The sequence below is a fragment of the Amblyraja radiata genome, chromosome 12 (genome assembly GCF_010909765.2).
Source record: "Amblyraja radiata isolate CabotCenter1 chromosome 12, sAmbRad1.1.pri, whole genome shotgun sequence".
NCBI lineage: Eukaryota > Metazoa > Chordata > Chondrichthyes > Rajiformes > Rajidae > Amblyraja > Amblyraja radiata.
This window is the reverse complement of record NC_045967.1, coordinates 13769207-13790370: the sequence shown is the minus strand read 5'-3', so window position 1 is coordinate 13790370 and position 21164 is coordinate 13769207. Positions and strand designations below refer to the sequence as shown.

The 21164-nt window shown below is 44.8% G+C and overlaps 1 protein-coding gene across 3 annotated transcripts in view; it reads left to right on the top strand.

Moving 5' to 3' along the window:
- Positions 1–21164, top strand: part of nrk (Nik related kinase) — a 266045-nt gene that overhangs the window by 28540 nt on the left and 216341 nt on the right. For all 3 annotated transcript variants that reach the window (XM_033030272.1, XM_033030271.1, XM_033030269.1), the window contains exon 3: positions 19253–19309. In XM_033030272.1, coding sequence (XP_032886163.1) covers positions 19253–19309 — 57 coding nt within the window. The remainder of the gene's footprint in view (positions 1–19252; positions 19310–21164) is intronic.

Sequence of the window (21164 nt, the reverse complement as noted above, 5' to 3'; positions counted from 1 at the left end):
TGTGTCCACAATTCTCTGCAATTTCTTGCAGTCTTGGAAGGAGCTGTTCCCAAATCATGCTGTGAATAAAGTGGGACTAGTGTGGATGGTTGGATGCTGATCACCATGGATTCAATGGGTTGAAGGGCCCGTTTCCACTCTGCATGTTTCTCCATATTAAATTAATCTGAAAGAAACGTAAGTTGAAGGTTAGGTTTATTATTATCAGTGAAAAGCTTCGTTTTGCATTGCACTATCAAATCCGTTCAGATAATGCGATACATTAATACAATTGATATGTAGAAGAACTGCAGATGCCGATGAATAGGCAAAAGGACACGAGTTCTTCTGAAGGGTGTCAACATGAAACATCACCCATCCGTGTTCTCCAGAGATGCTGCCTGACCCTTTGAGTTACTCCAGCACTTTGTCCTTTTATAAATGCAATCAAGTCAGACTTCAGTACAATAGGTTGTGCAAAGGAGACGATGCAGAGTGTAGTTCCCGGCATTGTGAAGCACTCGGAGGTAATGGTAGGTCAGAACAGTGCGCACCCACTGCTACTGAAGCTGTGTCATCATCATTACTCATTTCCTCTTCTCACTTCTGTCCAAGTTGGTCATTATATCCTGTAACCCTTCAAAACACTCTGCATGGTAATATTATTCTCGTGTGCTCATCTCTATCCATTGCAATCCTTTAATTTTATTTTGTAGAGTTTTATTGACCGAGATTTGGTGCAAACTGCTTGGCAAATGTGTAAACCAGTACTGGGAAGAGTGAATAAATATTAAGCCGATATTCAAGAATGGGTTTTCAAAGGATGAATCATTTTCCTCTTGTGCTGCATTTCACAGCCTTGATTTTCCATAAACTGCTGAGGGCTGAGTTTTGCGAACAGGAAATTCCAGGGAATATGCACTCATTCACAGTAACTTGGAGGGGAAATGTATCAAGAAGGATCATGTTATACGTTTGAATTTGATTCGATGGGGCTGCTGTAACATTTGAATTGAGATTTGAGGCAAGTTGGAATAGAAGATAAGGGGAGTTTAATTTTCTCACAATCAGATATGTGAGCTGGAATAAATTGGTAATTGTCAGTGGGCCAGGACTTTATTCCTTGGAGCTCAGGAGGTGGAGGGGTGATCTTATAGAGGTGTATAAGACCATGGGGGGAATAGATGGGATAAATGTACAGTTTTATTACCTAGAGTAGGGGAATCAATAGAATAGCATAGAATGCCTTTTATTGTCATTCAAACAGCTTGGTTTGAACAAAATTGCATGTTCTACAGTCTTAACAATTACAAAAAAAAAAAAAACCCACACTTAACACAGTTTACACAAACATCCATCACAGTGAATCTCCAACACCTCCTCACTGCGATGGAAGGCAAAAATCTTGTCTCTTCCCTTTGTTCATCTCCCGCAGTCCAGCAGTCCAACTGCAGCATCGAGCGACTGGGGCTCCCGATGTTAAAGCCCCCCAGCGGACGATGGTAAGTCCCGCGGCCGTGAAGCCGCGCCGGGCGATGTCAGGCCCCGCTCCAAGTCATTTCACCCCGCAACACGGGCGGGAGAAGTTGCCGTTGCGGGAGCTCCGAAAAGCGGTCTCCCACCAGGGACCTGGAGCTCCCGATGTTACCATCCACCGGGCCTGCGGCCAGTGCCTCCGAAGCTCCGAAGTCGGTTCACAGCCGAGCGCCACCACAGCACCTCCCGCTCCGAAGTTGGCCAGCTCCACAGTCTCTGCAACTGGAGCCCTCGGGTTCCGGCCGAAGGCCGCCGCCGGCTCCACGATGTTAGGCCCAAAGACATTGGAGACCCGACAGGGAAAAATGTCGGGTCCCCGAACAGGGAAGAGATTAAACGGTCCCCCCCACCCCCCACCCCCCCCCCCCCCCCCCCCACCCCCCACATATACACAGCTAAAAAAATGATAAAACTAGAATCAAAACATACATTTAACGAGACAAAAAAAACAAACCAGACGGACGGACTGCAGTCGAGCCGCTGCCTTTAGGCGCCGCCACTCCAGGGGGCACAAGTTTAAGGTGAGAGGGGAAAGATTTAATTGGAACATGAGGGGCAACTTTTTCCACACAGGTTGGTGGGTGTATGGAACGAGAGGCCAGAGAGGTAGTTGAAGGTACTATAACAACATTTAAAAGACCTTTGGGCTGGAAAATGGATAGGATAGGATTCAAGGTATATGGGCCAAACACGGGCAGGTGAGACTAGTGTAGATGGGACATCTTGATTGGCATGGGAAAATTGGGCCGATGGGCCTTTATCTGTGCTGTATGACTCGGAGTCTGTGACTCTATGACCTGCCATGACCTGTCTGTGATGAATGCGTTGAGAAATACCTACATAGTTGTCTCTCTGCTCCGTTGTAATAATCCAGGTAAACTCCGGCGGGTGACATTAGAATTAGTCATTCAAATCTGAATTCCTGATTTAGGTTTATTATTGACATGTGTAATGAGGTACAGTGAATAGCATTGTTTTGCATTCTATCCAAACAGATCCGATATACCGTATATGACTACAATCATGTTAAACTCAAGTACAATAGATAGAGCAAAAGGGAAGATACAGAATGCAGAATATAGTTCTCAACATTGTAGTGCATTAGCTCCAGAGACAAAGTCCAATGTCCGCAATGGGGAAGAGGTGAATCGGACACTACCTTAGCTTATGGTAGTAGTGTTCAGAAGCCCAATAACTGAAGGGAAGATGCAGGGCTGTGGGCAGTTCCCCGGGGTCCCACGAGCATAGGGGCCCGATGCTAATCTATGTATTGTAGAATGTTGTTGTAGAACATGAAAACGGAGAAGAACATCGCAAGTGCATGACGGCATATTTGATTCGGCATAAAGAAACTGGAAGTGTAGGGGCCTCAGTGCACTGCTTTGCCCGGGGGCCTATAATGCTGTTAAGACGGTCCTGGGAAGAAGCTGTTCATGAGTCTAATTTTAGTTTAGAGATACAGCGCGGAAACAGGTCCTTCGGCCCACTGAGTCCGTACCGACCAGCGATCCCCGCACGTTAACACTATCCTACATGCCAGGGAAAGTTTACACCTACACCAAGCCAATTAACCTACATACCTGTCGTCTTTGGAGTGTGGGAGGAAACCGAAGATCTCACAGAAAACCCACTTGGTTACAGGGAGAACGTATAAGCTCAGTGCAGACAGCACCCATAGTCGGGATCGAACCTGGGTCTCGGGCGCTGCAAGGCCAAGAAAGGTCCTGACCTGAAATGTCATCTGTTCATGCCCTCCAGAGATGCTGCCTGATCCACTGAGTTACTCCAGCACTTTTTCCCCCTAAACCAGCACCTGCAGTTCCTTGTGTAAACCAGCACCTGCAGATTCATAATTCATAATTGTTCCTCCATGTTCCTTCATTGAAAGGAAAATAACAGAAAATACTTTACAACATTAGTGTAGGTGTGATCTGTCTGTCACCTATAACTGGGGGGTGGGGTGGGGTGTGAATCATTTCATTTACCTGAAAATAATAACTCTCAAGAATGGTCTTGACCTGAAATGTCACCTATTATTTTCCTCCTGAGATGCTGCCTGACCCACTGAGTTACTCCAGCATTTTGTGTGTATGTTATTTGCGTCTCCATTTTCTGACAGCGGATTTTTCTTCTGTGATTTAGTAAGACATTCTTCTTTTGTTTTTACAGTCTATGTGCTCTCCCGTTCCAAGTTTTCATGCAGATTAAATTGCAAAGGCAAGTTGCCTAAACTTGCAACCCCCTGAGTTTGGAAAGTCAAAGGTTGAGCTAATTGAAGCATTTGAAATTATCAAGGGGTTTGATAGGGCTGATATGAAGAAAATATTTCCTCTGCTAACAGAATCTCGAATAAGGAAGTGATATTGCAATTTGAGCTGTCATTGACAAATGAAATCGCAACCACTGCTTTCCACATAAGGCACCAAGTGAAATTCCAGATTTTCATAACAGATTAATAGATCTTTGAGGAGTTGGAATGAAATCAAGATGATGCAAATACAAGTCTGGCACTTTTTGTCGAATATGAGTGGAGAACAGAAAGAATAGTGGTGATCAGTAATTTACTGTCTATAGGGGTTTTGAAACTAAACGAATAGAGGCTTTAAAAGAGGAACTGGATTGGCAATGTGAGGAGGTTATTTTCAGGGCTATGGGGGAAATAGGAGAGAAATCATATATGGAAAGTAATGTAGTTGTTTCACATCTTTAGACTAGAGATGCAGCGGGGAAACGGGCCAATCAGCCCACCGTCCGTGCCGACAAGTGATCACCCCGTACACTAGCACTATCCAACATACTAGGGCAATTTACAATTTTATTGAAGCCAATTAACCAACAAACCAGCATGTCTTTGGAATGTGGCTGGAAACCGGAGCACCCTGGAGAAATCCCACGCAGTCACGGAGAGAATATACAAACTTCACATCTACAGCACCCATTGTCAGGATCGAACCTGGGTCTCTGGCGCTGTAAGGCAGCAACTTTACCACTACGCCACTGTGCTGCCCCCAGTTTATTTATTGTTATGTGTGCAGACGGAGAGCGAAATGCTATCCATCAAATCATTCTTATGGAACAACACAGTGTTGCCACATTCCATCGCCATCTTGCAACTTCCAAGTCTCTGAAAAGTCTGATCTTAGCTGCAGTAAACTAGTTTTCTCACTATAAGGCCCGGTATCCTGGCGTTACAGGATCGATGAAGTTGGGGTCGGTCTGGCCCAGCACGATGGCGTCAGCTCCTTCCTCCGCCGCTCCCTCCAGCGGGGGGGGGGGGGGGCGGCACGTTGGCGTAGCGATCACGTTGCAGTCTTACAGCTGTGCTCGATCCGCGCACTCACCCAGTTGCTATCGGCCCTCCCATGGCCATCTTGGCTGCGCTGTGCACACTATTTTTAAAAACTTGAACAATTAAAGAATACTTGTATTTGTGCAGCAACTTTCACTCTTTAGTTTATCACAAGATCCTACATAGATGATGAAGAGTTTGTTTAAAAGTGTAGACATAGGAAGGGCAATGTTTTTTTTGGGCATAGTGCTTCAACAAGACGGAAAAACAGATTGCTTTTTAGTTTGGTTTATTGTCAAGTGTCCATTATACAGTTAGTTTAGTTTATTGCCACGTGTACCGAGGTACAGTGAAAAGCTTTTTGGTGCCTGCTATCCAGTCAGCGGAAAGATTATACATGATTACACTCAAACCATCCACAGTGTAAAGATACATGATAAAGGGAATAGCGCTTAGTGCAATGTAAAGCCTAATTGAAGTTAGTCCGAGGTTCTCCAATGAGATAAATAGATGGTTAGGATCACTCTCTAGTTGGTGATGGGATGATTAATTTGCCCGATAACAGCTGGGAAGAAACTGTCCCTGTATAATTTTGACTGAGGAGCAACTGTATTCCACGACAGTCCTGTTGTTTTTTAATCAAAATATATTTTTGGGCGATTTATATTAACTCAAGCCAGTAGCCTTGGTGTTCACTTTGCACTGCATATGTAGGTTGGTTTAGATTTTTGTGCTCAAATCCACGAAAATATGACGATCTTAAAATCTTCTGGCCTTCTAAATCAAGTTCAGATAACTCAGCAAGCCATGATATTGCAGATCAAAATGGGAAAAAAGTCATAGAATTATAGTAATCGAATCGTACAACACAAAAACTGGCCCTTCAGCCCAATTTGGCCCTGCTGACCAAGATGCCCCTTTTAAGCTCATCCCACTTGCCCATGTTTAGCCCATAACCCTCTATACCTTGCCGATCCATGTATCTGTCCAAGTGTCTTTTAAATGGTATAATTTCTCTCTCAACTGCCTCCTCCGGCTGCTTATTCTATAGACCCACCACCCTCTGAATGGAAACAAAAGCCCTTCAGGTTCCTATTAAATCTTTCCCCTCTCACCTTAAATCTAAGGTTTTTGATTCCCCTACCCCAGGTAAAAGACTCTGTACATTCACCCTATCATTTCCCCTCATAATTTTACATATTTCTTTCAGATCACTCCTAATGCTCCTGCACTCCAAGGGATGACGTTCTAAAATGTGGTAGCTTGCATTGAGTGGAGGAGAGACTGCAAAGATCCACAAATTGCTACTATTGCCGAGTTGCATTTTCCAACAAGCCGGCTGGGATCTGAACTTGACCTCTTGGTATCCAGGCCAAGACCACTGAGCCACAGTAGCCCCAGCACCTAACCCACGCGGTGTTTGTTAACTGCCTGTGAGCCAATAAATCAGCTGCAGAATTGGTGTTTTTATATTTTAGACTTTAACATTGCAGCGTGGAAACAAGCCCTTCGACTCACCGAGTCAACTCCAACCAGTGGTCATGAGGCCTTGTTCAATGAATCTCTGCCTGCACACAATCAATATCCCTCCCTTCCTTGCTCATTCATATGACCCCCTATACTCCTGACATATGACTTGTAGATGGTGGGATACAGCAATGTAATGTCATAGGGAGATCATTAGAATTGTTCTTGCTGAACGTGGTCATTTGGTTTAGAGATACAACATAGAAACAGGAGCTTCGGCCCACCAGGTCCACGCCGACCACCTTATCCTCCTTTCTCGTACACTCCGCACACATGAGGGGCAATTTACAGAAGCCAAGTAACCTGCAAACTGCACGTCTTTGGGATGTGGGAGGATACTGGAACACCCAGAGGAACCCCATGCAGTCACAGGGAGAACGTGCAAACTCCACACCGAGAGCAGCCATTTTATCTACTGTACTTATTCCACTGTTTGGAGGTTTTCTTGATTAAATACTTGTTTAAATTGATTGAAAGATACAGCATGGAAAGGGCCCCTTCGGCTAACTGAGTCCACGCTGACTATCGATGTTCACACTAGTTCTATATTATCCTACTTTCTCATCCACTCACAACACAGCTGGGGCAATTTGCAGAGGGCCAATTAACCTACAAACCGACATGTCTTCGGGATATGTGAGGAAACCGGAGCACAGAGGGGAAATCAACTCGGTCACGGGGAGAACGTGCAAACTCCACACAGTCAGCTCCCGAGGTCAGAATCGAACTCTGGCCTCTGGCGCTGTGAGGCAGCAGCTCTGGCAGCTACGCTAGTGTGCCACCGATGTTACGACAAATGTGACTTCCCTGTTATCTTCACAAGCCTGAATGTTGGCTCTAACTTGTTGCATGCGAGCACAAATATCTTTGTCATCTAGTATATAGCAAATCGGACTTTGTCATTCGTCAGTTGGCATCCTCCCTTGTGACTTGGCCGTGGAAGGTCATGATATTTTATCCCAAAGACATATTGAATTAAAAAATGTGCCATTTAAATATTTCCACTTGCATATGGTCGGGATCTGGAGGCTATTATTGCTGGGGGAAAGATCAGTATTCTCATTCCTATTCTTTGCTGTGCAGTTTTATCACCTTCCTGCTTCAGAGCATAAAATAGATGGAGTGTCCAAAATAGCTTAAGGGAAGAAAGGAAATCCAAAAGCAATTAAACTACCCCTGGAAATATTTATTCCAGTACTAGGATTGTGGCTGGAGCTTCCCGTCCTTGCTCCTCTCCCAACAACTCTTTCAATCATATTCTTTAAATTAGGAATTCATTTAGAAAGTATTAAGTTTTACAGTTGGCCCTCACAGCTCTACAAAACTTGGTTTGATCCCAAGGTTTGGACAGAAACAGAATGGATTCAATGGACAAATGCAGCAATTTAGGCAGCATGGTGGCTCAGCTGGTAGAGCTGCTGCCTCTCAGCGCCTGAGATTCTGCTTCAATCCTGTCTCAGAGGGAGTTGGATGTGGCTCTTAGGGCTAAGGGAATCAAGGGATATGGGGAGAAATCAGGAACGGGGTACCGATTCTGGATCATCAGCTATGATCATATTGAATGGCGGTGCTGGCTCGAAGGGCTGAATGGCCTACTCCTGCACATTTTTTCTATGTTTCTGACCCCGTGTGCTGCCTGTGTGGAGTTTGCAACGTTTTCACTGTGGGTTTTCCCCAGGTTTCTCCGGTTTCCCCCCCACTCTCCAAAGACGTACGGTTTTGTAGGTTAATTGATTTTGGTTAAAAATAATTGTAAATTGCCCCTAGTTTGTACAATCATGTTAGCGTATGATGTGATCGCTCGTTGGCACACTCGGTGAGCTGAAGGGCCCGTTTCTGCGCTGTATGTCTAAAGTCTAAAGCTGCTGCCTCACAGCGCCAGAGACTCGGGTCCAACCCTGACCTTGGATGCTGCCTGTGTGTAGTTTGCACGTTCTCCCTGTGACTTCGTGGATTCCCTCCGGGCGCTCCTGTTTCTTCCCACATCTCAAAGATGTGTGGGTTTGTAGATTAAATGACCTGTGTATAGTGTCCCTCATGTGTAGGGAATGAATAAGTAGGTGGGATAACGTGGAAATAGTGTGAACGGGTGATCGATTGTCAGTTTTGTAGCTTCATTGGCCTCTGTAAATCTCCCTGAGTGGATAGAACGAGTGAGCGATGGTGAGTGTGGACTCGGTGGGCCGAAGGGCCTGTTTCCATGTTGTATCATTTAATCAATCAATGAAAAAAGACAGCCTTACTTTATTAGTTGTAAGTCACTGCAACAGAAAGGTGCAAAGGGAAACATCACCCTCATTTGAATACAATTTAATGGCAAAGCAGGAAATTGCTGATTTCCTTTCATGAGACGTCTGTTGATCCCGGAGTTGGAAAGCAAAAAAACAATGAGAGAAAAAGGGGTCTTGCATTTACACGGCACTCTTCATGACCCCAGGACATCCCGAACACCTTGCAGCTAATGAAGTTCCTTCTGAGTTCCTTCTGAGCTTCATCATCATTGTTACTACGGATGTGCCGTCTCCTATTTGCACACAGCTTTGCTCCACAACACCAAGGTGGCAATAAAACAGATCATCTGTTTTAAGTCAGGACCATTCTTCAGAAGTCTGAAGAAGGGTCTCAAGCCGAAACATCACCTACCGATGTTCTCCAATGATGCTGCCTGAACTGCTGAATTCTCCAGCACTTTGTGTCTTGTTTGGTCAACAAGCATCTGCAGACTTTACTTTAGACTTCACTTTTAGACTTTAGAGATACTGCGTGGAAACAGGCCCTTTGGCCCACAGAGTCCGCATCAACCAATGATCGCCCTGTACACTAGCACTATCCTACACACAAGAGACAATTTACAATTTTACCAAAGCAAATTAACCTACAAACGTATTCATCTTTCGAGCGTGGAAGAAAACTAGAGCACCCTGAGAAAAAACATGCAGTCACAGGGAGAACATACAAACTTCATATAAACAGCACCCATAGTCAGGAACGAACCCAGATCTCTGGCGTTGTAAGGCAGCAACTCTACCGTTGCACTACTGCGCTGCCTTGTGTCTAAAATGTTTTAAAGTGTTTTGATTAAGGAAGGACTAATTAATGTCTGGGAGATGCAAGGAACTGCAGATGCTGGAATCTTGAGCAAAACGCAAAGTGCTGGAGTAACTCAGCAGGTCAGGCAACATTTTGTGATGGGACACTTCTTCAGAATGGCCGGGATGGAGGGCGCAGTGGCATAGCTAGTAAAGATCTTGGCTCCATTGACCCAGATTCAGTCCTGACCTTGGGTGCTCTCTGTGTGGAGTTTGCACGTTCTCCCTGTGACCATGAAGCTTTGCTTTGAGGGCTCCTGTTTCCTCCCACATACCAAAGATGGGCTGGTACATTCATTGGCTACTGAAGTTTGCCACTAGTGTGTAGGTGAGTGGTAGAAGCTGGGGGGAGTTAATGAAAACATGGAGAGAATAGATCGCAAGTAAAAATTGGGCAGGAATTGCTTTTACTCTGAGAGAGGTTTAAGGTGAGGGGGGAGAGATTTAATAGGAACCTGAGAGGTAAATTTTTCACACAAAGCGTGATGGGTGCATGGAACAAATTTCTGGAGGAGGCAGTTGAGGTAGGGACTATCGCAACGTTTAAGAGACATTTAGACTGGTACATGGATAGAACAGGTTTGGAGGGATATGGGCCAAATACAGGCAGGAGGGACTAGTATGGCTGGAGTGGCCAAGTTGGCCTGAAGGCGTGTTTCCAATCTGTATGACTTTATGACTAAGAATGGATGGGCCAAATGGCCTATTTGAATGTATTGAAAAATAGAAACATGGTATGTTTGCAAGGACTCTCATGATCTTTGAACAATGCTGAGTAAGTGTTAATGTCCCTTTGAGAGGGCACCATGGGGGCTGACTTAACATTGTTTCTGAAGGAAGGCCCCCTTGTCAGGGCAGGGCAACTTGCCAACAGCATTGGATTCTCAGCTAGATCAACCTCTCATAGGACTTGACCCCACAAACCTTTGTCCCAATACTCCATGAGAAGAGCAAATGAGACGTTTACTCAAAGAAATCAAGCTCGGCCGGGAACCATGACTGAGTGTGTGATTAAAAGTTGCCCAATCAGCAAATTTGTGGTAATGATCACATCAGTGTTTTCTCTGTCAATGTGTTTCCTGGATGTAAATCCCAAAGTGCGGTTAGCTGCAGAATACCGTGGGAGCGACACCACACTCTTTCGCTGGTGTGAAACTTAACCCTGTGCTGTGAAGTCACTCGTGAGTTCAATGCCTCATCTCGTTCTGAAGGATGTGGCACTTTAATTTGTAATCCCATTTATTATGGCCAACCACAAACCACTCACGAGCAAGGCTCATGTCGAGCTACTCTTCTCTTAACTATTACATAAATTGGACAGTAATCCAGAGGTCTGGAGTAACAAATTTGGAGACATGTCAACTGGGGAATTAAATATAGTTATTTAATTTGTGACACTAGAATTAAAGGTTAGACACAAGGAAATGTCAGTGCTGGAATCTTGAGTAGAACACAGAGTGCTGGAGTAACTCAGTGGGTCAGGCAGTATCTCTGGAGGACATGGTAGGTAACATTTCATAGTGTCATAAGGCAGAGAAACAGGCCCTTTGGCCCAACCTGCCCATGCCGACCAAGATGCCACATCTTGGTGCAGGATTTGGCAAGATGGGGGAAAGATAAGTATTCTCATTCCTATTCTTTGCTGTTCAGTTTTATCACCTTCCTGCTTCAGAACATAAAATAGATGGAGTGTCCAAAATAGCTTAAGAGAAGGCAGGTACAGGATACTGAGTTGGGTGATCAGCCATGATCATATTGAATGGCGGTGCAGGCTCGAAGGGCTGAATGGCCTACTCCTGCACCTATTTTCTATGTTTTTATCTACACTAGTCCCACCTGCCCACATTTGGCTCATGTCCCTCTGAACCTTGGTGGAAACAAGGAACTGCAGATGCTGGTTTGCACAAATGGACACACGGTGCTGGAGTAACTCAGCGGGTCAGACAGCATCTCCGGAGAACATGGATAGGTGATGTTTCGGGTCGGGGCCCTTCTTCAGTCTGAAAAAGAGGTGGAGGATCTTAGAGGGTGAGAGGAAGGGGACAACATTGACGGGTGGAAGGAGGAAATAGGAGGACAAGGTAAAAGGGTATAGTGTTTGTAATGGAGGGGTCCCAAACTTCACACGGTGCCCGACTTTGTGAAGTGTCTCGTACTGTTATTAGGCCATGTGCTGCTCTTGAAACCAGTCCCAGAGATGCTGTGGTATTTTTCAGAATTGCAAAAATGCAGCACTTGTAAACCAATTTGGGGAAGTAAGTGTAAAATACAATCAAAGTCCCAGCAGGGACACTTTAATTTGCATGTGGTCACAACCAGCTGTATGCTGTGAGTGCTAAGTGAAGGCCACAGGTTGTGACCTGTTAATTGGTGCTTGTCAGTAAAGCCATGCAGACTGATAATGCCACATCATGGTTTGGTTCCCTGAGCAGACTGCCCAGCTTGTCTGGAGCATGGTGGCACAGCGGTAGACTTGCTGCCTTACAGTGAATGCAGCGCCGGAGACCCGGGTTCGATCCCGACTATCTGTGCTGTCTGTACAGAGTTTGCACGTTCTCCCCGTGACCACGTGGGTTTTCTCCAAGATCTTTGGTTTCCTCCCCCACTCCAAAGGCGTACAGGTAAATGTGAAAAAAAGGCCTGTTTCCGCGCTGTATTTCTAAACTAAACTAAACTAAACTAAACTAAACGCCTCATCACCAGAACTCACCAACAAGCACCAAGTGGCTGCTGGTGAGAGGGGCCCTCCCGGGCAGATCCTTCCTGCAGCTGCCATGGAGAGGAAGCAGTTGTCCACCTCTTCACAGTGTGTGGATTTGCGAAGAGGGTCTGGAGAAGGTTGCGAGGGTCCCTGTTGCAGTTTATCCCGAACAGCTCCGGAACAGAGGACTCTCTGATTATATGTTCCCAGGGACGTCAAGTGCTGCCGGAAGGTCATCAACTCGGTGAAAGTTGCTCTTTGGTCGGCCCGAACCCTGTTGACCTCCCAGCAAAGCGAGATGTCCATCAGCGAATGTTGCCGACTGGCCCGCTGCAGACTGCAGGAGTGCGTGCTGAGGGACGCACTGAAGCTTGGTGGGGGAGGACCACGGTCTAGGGTCCTTCCGTTGCTGGATATTGGTGGGGGGGGGCAGAGTCTGGTGGATGCCCCACTCAAACAAGGGAAGGGACATCACCCCAGTGGACCACATGAGTGGTAAGGGTGCCGGGTGTCATTATGGTTTTTGAGAACACTACGAAAAATATAACGCTGCTGAATGTGTGTGTGGCCATGGAGAATACCGGAGGAATTTTGCACAGTTCTAGTTTTGTACATGTTTTTTTTTTTATCCTGCATAAAGTTTATTTTTGATCATTAAAAAAGACACATGTAACAGGACAGGGAAACGACTCAATAATTTCTAGGGTGAACCTTCTCAGGAAGGTTATTCCCAACAGGGCCCAGACTGACAAATACCAGAAATGAGCCAAACAATAGGGGCGATATGGTGGCGCTGGGGTAGAGTTGCTACCTGGAACAGGCAGCAGAGGAAGAACACGCAAACTCCGCGCAAACAGCAGCCGTAGTCGGGATCGAACCCGGGCGGCATCAGTGTGAAGAAGGGTCCTGACCCAAAATGGGTGGCACAGTGGCGCAGCAGGTAGAGTTGCTGCCTCACTGTGCCAGGGAGCCAGGTTTAATCCTAACTACTGGTGCTGTCTGTGCGGAGGTTGCACGTTCTTCCCATGACCGTGTGGGTTTCCTCCCGTGTTCTCTGGCTTCCTCCCGCATTCCAAATACATGCAGGTTTATAGGTTAATTGACTTCTGTAAATTGCCCCAAGTGTGTAAGTTGCAAAAGTGGGATAACATAGAGCATGAAGGGGTAATCGATGGTTAGCATGGACCCGGTGGGCCGATGGGCCTGTTTCCAATTTGTATATCTAAACTAAACTGAACTGAGACATTTCCTATGCATGTTATCCAGAGATGCTGCCTGACCCGCTGAGTTACTCCAGCCCTCTGTGAAACGTCACCCATCCATGTTCTCCACAGATGCTGCCTGACCCGCTGAGTTACTCCAGCACTTTGCTCCACACACGTTCCATACAGACAGCACCCGCGGTCAGGATCGAGCCCGGGTATCTGGAGCTGTAAGGCAGCAACTCTGCCGCAGCACCACTGTGCCATCCTCTATCCATCAATGATGCTTGATGCAACTCTGCTGGGAGGAGTGACTGCGTATGACTTTGAGCACAGTTTTGCAGATTACCAGCTTCCACTGCCTGCATTTCCGGATACATTACCCTACTTTCATTTCTTTTGAAGATGTTGCCAGTTTCAGCCATAATCTTCCTCTTTGTTTTCTGACTACACGTGCTGCCCACTGGCTCGTTGCTGTGAGCAGTCATATGCTCAGCCTTCCCCTCGTCCCGTGTATTGGCCGTGTTATCAGCAGATGTCTACTGACAATAACACACCAAAGTCTTTAAGAAGGAACTGCAGATGCTGGAAAATCGAAGGTACACAAAAATGCTGGAGAAACTCAGCGGGTGCAGCAGCATCTATGGAGCGAAGGAAATAGGCAACGTTTCGGGCTGAAACAGTCTGAAGAAGGGTTTCGGCCCGAAACGTTGCCTATTTCCTTTGCTCCTTTCCTTTTAAAGACTTTTAAATACTTTTTTCCTTGGTAGGTGAGGGATGTGAGGGAGGTTTCTGAAGAAGGGTCCTGTCCTCTTCTACCCTTCAATGTTTCTACATCGCTATGTTGTTCTCTCTCTCTCTCTTTTTTTTTCTCTCCCCTCCCCCCTCCAAGAGCCCCCACCCCTTTTTCAGCTTTCTCTTCCCTCCCCCCACTACAATCAGTCTGAAAGGTTTCCTGACCTGAAACATCACGTATCTGTGTTCTCCTGATCTGCTGAGTTACTGCAGCATTTTATGTGGGTTTTTTTTTGTAAACCAGCATTTGCACTTCCTTGTTTCTACAATATGAGGGCCATGAATAAAGTGAAAGTTCACTATTTTTCCCCAGGGTAGAGGATTCATAAACTAAAGGACATGGGAGTAAGGTGAGAGGGGAGAGATTTAAGAGGGACCTCAGGGCAAATGTTTTCTCTCGGAGGGTAGTTCTGTTTCTGGAATGAACTTCCAGAGGAAGCCATCGAAGTGGATTCAATTATGACTTAAAAACATACATTCAGAAGGATTAAGAGGGTCATGGGTCAAATGCAAGTGGATGGGATTAGTCCAGTTTGCAGACTTGGTCAGTATAGACAAGGTGGGATGAAGGGCCTGTTTCTGTGCTGTACAATTCTATGACTCAATGACTATGATTTTAGAATTGGATATATACTTTTAAAGGTTTGGGCTATGAAACTTTTGTAGTATCATGGAGAAAGTAAGGGATTGGGTTTAATTGGATAGTCCATTGAGGGATAGGCACAGATATGATGGACCATGAGTATTGTAGTTGGGAGGTCATGTTACAGTTGTACCAGACATTGGAGAAGCCACATTTAGTATATTGTGTTCAATATTGGTCACCCTGTTATTGGAAGGATGATGTTAAGCTGGGTAAGGCGCCGAAAAGGTTTACAAGGATGTTGCCCAGAGTAGAGGAATCGAGAACCAGAGGACATAGGTTTAAGGTGAGGGAGGGAATGATTTAATAGGAACCTGAGGGGCAACTTTATATACAAAGGGTGGTGGGTATATGGAATGAGCTGTCTGAGGAGGTAGTTGAGGCAGGTACTATCACAATGTTTAAGGGACATTTGGACAGGTACATGGATAGGATAGGTTTAGAGTGATAAGGGCCAAAACTCGAGTAGTTGAGGCATGGACGTGGGCAAGTTGGGCTGAAGGGCATGTTTCCACACTGTATAACTCGAAGACCAAACAGGCTTCCTTCCGTGTATTGCGATTCTACAATTCCCTGATTTCGGCTTCATTTTTGTTCCACTCACAATGTTACCCTGCCATAGGCTCAACTTTTCTTGAATCCATACACAGGGTCAGGTAACCTGACGAAAGAAGTGGTATGATGGCCAGGCCAGGCTTGCTCTTGCCCAGTGACAACACTGATGTACAGCCCTGGTCACACTCCCCAGACACTGAGTACTGGAAACCTTCAGTAATTTATTCCTCCCACTCGCAAAATATTAGGAGACAACATGGGGTAATTGCTAAAGGGCACAAATTTGAGTGAGAAATTGGATTGTCATTGTTTAATAGTTTAAAGAGTGCAGTAGCCTCACGCATACAATCCCTGTCCTTCCCCCTCCCTCCCTATCCCCATCCACCCACATCCCTCCTTCCGGCTTTACATTTTATCCCTCTTCTCTCCCCTCAACCTAACACTCTTTTCGCCTCTAACTTTTGTCACCTAATCATCCCATCAAACCTCCCTCACACTGACACTGAGTATATGTGAAGGAAAGAAATGCAGATGCTGGTTTAAATAGATGGCAGACACAAAACGCTGGAGTAACTCAGCGGGACAGGCAGCATCTCTGGAGAGAAGGAACGGGTGACGTTTCGGGTCGAGACCCTTCTTCAGACGGGTAAGGAAAAGGAGAGATAGAGACGGTGATGTGGAGAGATAAAGAACAATGAATGAAATGAAAAATAGGAACGAGGATAAAGGAAATAGCTGTTTGCTCGGTGAAAGTGTGAATCTAGTGTGACTTGGGTGGGTGAGGGATAGAGAGAGAGAGAATGCTGGGGCTACATGAAGTGAGAGAAATCTATATTCATAACACTGGGCTGTAAGCTACCCAAGCGAACAATGAGATGCTGTTCCTCCAATTTGCATTTAGCCTCACTCTGACAATGGAGGAGACCGAGGACTGAAAGGTCTGTGTAGGAATGGGAAGGAGAATTAAAGTGTCCGGCAACCGGGAGATCAGGCTGGTTCACGCGGGCTGAGCAAAGGTGTTCTGCGAAACAATGGCGCAGCCTGCGTTTGGTCTCACTACCCATCCTCACGCCACATCCAAGCAGCCTTCTGCTGGTCCACTGTGTTACTCCAGCATTTTGTGTCACTGAGTATGAGTTGGATTTCGGAATAGAACTACCCGCTGCTTGGACATCTCCATAAAAATAATAATACAATCAATAACCAGGTTCATAAGTCATAGGAGCAGAATTGGGTCATTCGGCCAATCGCATCTGCTCCGCCATTCAATCATGGCTGGTCTATCAAATTCTGTTCGAGTGACTTATGAACCGAGGATCTCCTTGTTTGAGAGAATGGTAGAGAGAGGGATATGCAGTGCCATGTGTTTACAGATCACACTTATTGTGCTGTTGATCAGGCACACAACACTCCATAGATGCAGACAGGATCAGAGGACACAGCCTCAGAAAAGAAGAATGTACTTTTAGAAAGGAGATGAGGAGGAATTTCTTTAGCCACAGGGTGATGAGTCTGTGGAATACATTGCCACAGAAGGCTGTGGAGGCTGAGTGATTGGTTATTTTGTAAGCAGAGTTTGATAGATTCTTGATTAGTAAGGGTGTCAGGGTTAATGGTGAGAAGGAGGGTGAATGGGGTTGAGAGGAAAAAATAGATCAGCCGTGAATGGTTTCGGTCCAAAACGTTGCCTATTTCCTTTGCTCCATAGATGCTGCTGTACCCGCTGAGTTTCTCCAGCACTTTTGTCTACCTTCGATTTTCCAACATCTGCAGTTCCTTCTTAAACGATCAGCCATGATTGAATGGCGGTACAGAAGCGATTGGCCGAATGGCCTAATTCTGCTCCCATGACTTATGAACGCAGTTATTGATTACATTGTATTGTATTATTATTGAATGGTGGAGCAGATTCGATGGGCCGAATGGCCTAATTCTGCTGCTATATCTTATGGCCTTAAGTAGTGTAGATGGGGCAGCTTGGTCAGCATGAACAAGTTGGGCCGAAAGGCATGTTTCCATGAGGTATGACTCTGTTAAGGATGCCTAGTGAAGGGCTGCTTCATCCGTTCTGATTCTATACCATTTAACATGTTTGTATCGCCTCACAACAGGATGGAGGATGGCTTCATGTTTATTTTTACCAAACCACAAGCATCTTGCAAGAAACTTCTGCGTACAAATTGGTTGTCGAACCTCCGATGTTATAACTGTGACCACACATCAAAATGACTTACTTGGTTGCAGACCATATAGGAAAAGCTTGGAAGGGGATGATGTGGGCCCTGTATAAATGGAAGGTTTTTCATTCATTGTTCACCAAGTAGTGTATTTCCCCTCACTTACATTGTTTTGCACAGGAAGGAATTGCAGATGCTGGTTTAAACCAAAGATAGATACAGAATGCTGGAGTAACTCAGCAAGGACAGGCAGCATCTCTGGAGAGAAAGAATGGGTGGCGTTTAGGGTCGAGACCCTTCTTCATGTAGTTGGCATAAGTTAAATGTACTGCACAAATACATCTCATTGCAAATCACAATTGTATGAAAAGCAAACTTACGATCTACTGGCAATAACAAGTTCTTTTTGGCCTTAACTTTACTCCATACAGATAACGTGTGTAAAAAAAAACGTGTTGTTGGACTCTAAATAGAAACATACTAATTTAAAATGTTGTCGTTTAGGAAGCTTATGTATTTTAAGTTTCACCTCAGACTTTTTATTTCCTCTTAATGTTATCTATAAAAAAAATTCTTAGGCATTTGCTGCATTGAACTTGGCAGCTCTTGAGTGGCGTATTGGTGTGCAACATTACAGTCCCCTGATCAGCCACTTTTACAAGAAGTAAAGTGTGGTCCATGAATTCTTGGAGGGATGGTACAGTGAGTGTTATCAGATTGGATGTTGCCCCTCATCCTTCAGCTTCAATTAATGCTGCACTGCAGATACTCACCCATTCCTTCCTGCCTCTCCAGCATTGTGTGTCCATCTGCAGAGTCCATCACGCCGACCAACGATCCCCGTACACTTTCATTATCCTAAACACTAGGGACAATGTACAATGTTTTACTGAAGCCAATTAACCCACAAACCTGTACATCTTTGGAGTCTGGGAGGAACCCGGAGAAAACCCATGTGATCACAGGGGGAACATACAAGCTCCGCACAAACAGCACCCGTAGTCAGGATCGAACCCGGATCGCTGTCGCTGTAGTGCAGCAACTCTACTGCTGTGCCACTGTGCTGCCCTGTGTGTTGTGTTCAAGAGTGGTTAGTGTTCAATGTTTCAGAGAAAAGTGCTCTTACTCAGGAAACAAGTTCACTTATTTGACCAAACCTACAGGAAATCCTCATGATAAAATCAAAGTTACTGCTGTAGGATGAAGTGAATGGAACATTGATACATGATGCAGATTATGTGTGCAATATCATTTCTTATCTCTGTGCATGATTAATGTATTAATTACCCAGTTACCTCCATGCTAGCCTGGATAAATAATGCTACTCTATAAGGCCAACCCTATGTGTATATATATATATATATATATATATATATGTGTAGAGAGAGAAAGTAATTGACCTAAGGCTCTGAATGTTAAAGGCTATAAACAACTTAATCTCTTCGAGTGCTTTCACAAGTAATGTTAAATGTTTGAAATCATTCCAATCCAAGTTTCTTCGTGCGGCAAGAAGCTGCAATTTATTATTTTCTCTTTTAAAAAAAATAATAATTGCCTCTGCTAAGAAAATCTAATCACATTAAATGTAATGGAGAACCATATTTTACAAAAAATATTCGTTTTATTTGCCCCCATTACACCAGAAATTGCATTTCCAAAGTATTTGAAATGCTCAGATTAGATGTGGAGTCATATCAATATATCACCAAATGTCACCAGTATTATTATTCTGATCTTTCTCTTTTTCTTTTCATTACAGGGTCGTCATGTGAAGACTGGACAACTAGCAGCCATTAAGGTTATGGACGTCACAGAGGTTAGCTTATAGTTATTGATTAGGTTATTGGCTAATCTCTCCACAGGCGCTGCCTGACCTGCTGAGTTCCGCCAGCAGTTTGTTTTTTTGCTCAAGATTCCAACATTTACAGTCCCTTTTCTCTCAAAGAATATATTTCTTTGTTCTTGCATCTTGTGAAAAATGTAAAAATAAGAGTTTCTCCTCTTAATGAACTGGAATATTTATTGCTGTCTTTTGCATACGTATTTCTTAAATGCTGCAAGCTAGCATGAGGTGATGCAATTCTAAGGGAAACTAATTCACCTGCTATACTTTCAGTTAGAGTTTAAAGATATAGCGTGGAGACGTCCCTTTGGATCACCGAGTTCACACCGACCACTGTATATTATTAGTTCTATGTTATCCCACTTTCGCATCCGACACTTAGGGACAATTTATAGGAGACAATTAAACTACATTCCTGCACGCCTTTGGAATTTGGGGGAAGACCAGAGCTCCCGGAGAAAACCCTTGCTGTCACTGGGAGAACGTACAAACTCAGTACAGCAACCAAGGTCAGGATCGAACCCGGGTCTCTGGTGCTGTGAGGTAGTGGCTGAACTGCTACGACACTATGCTGCCTATATTCCCAGCTGTGTGGACAGACAACGCGGCAGCTATCATTAAGTTTACTTGCTAATGAAAAACAAAATGCAACGTTGCTTCACATCAGCAGGTCATCTTTTTAACTTACAGAACGGGTTTTCTCATTATCCTTTGGTCAATTTGTCTTTAAAAATATCAATTCCTGAGATAAATATTAACATTATAACTCAGAGGATACAAGGAATTGAAGATGCAGTCATCTAGAGTTATATACAGCATGAAGCAGACCCTTCCATCCAACTTGGCATGCTGACCAAGATGCCCCATCTACATTAGTCCCACAAACCCATGTTTGGCCCACATCCATCTAAACTTTTTCTATCTATGTACCTGTCCAAATGTATTTTAAATATTATCATAGTACCTGCCTCAACTATCTCCTCTGGCATCTCGTTCCATATACCCACCACCCTCTAGGAGAAAAAGTTGCCTCTCAAGTTCCTATTAAATATATTTCCCCTTTCATGTTAAAACTATGTCCTCTGATTCTTGATTCACTTCTTCTGGGTAATAGGCTTCTGTGAATCCACCCTATCTATTTCCTGACTATGACATGAAAGGCCATGTTAAAGTCATTTAACGTGACTTCTCAACATACCAAAGAATGTCTGAGTCTTCATGTCCCCTTAGCCTGGGGTCTTCTCTTTATTGGGTGATTGTACAGCTCGTAGCATGCAAAGGTGTGGGAGGTGGGATTGTGGAAAGAATGCTGTTGTTCCTTCAATTGTTCCACGAGTCAGGCTTAATTGACCTGCTCTTTCACCACATTGGTTCAATGGTTCTTTGTCACATATATCAATGTACAGTGAAATTATTTTTCTTGCATACAGTTTAATAAAATGATTGCCACGTATGAGTACAGTTCCAGATTAAATATACCATGTATATAAACAGCCCACTGAGTCCATATGCAAGAGTCGCCAGGTTTTGGCGCCATTTTCAAAGTCCCAGCTGCATAAAGGACCATGGCAGTCGCTGTCTCCATCCGGATCGTCCAGCTAGCCGTCGTCCCTCTCTTTGGAATGTGGGAGGAAATAGGAGCACCCAGGGATACCCACAAGATCACAGGGTGAATATACAAACTCTGTACAGACAGCACCCGTAGTCAGGATCGAACCCGGGTCTCTGGCGCTGTCAGGCAGCAGCAACTCTAGCCCTGCGCCACTGTGCCGTATCATGAGGATCTTTTAAAGAGCTGGCTTACAGCAAGTTAAATAATCATACAAAG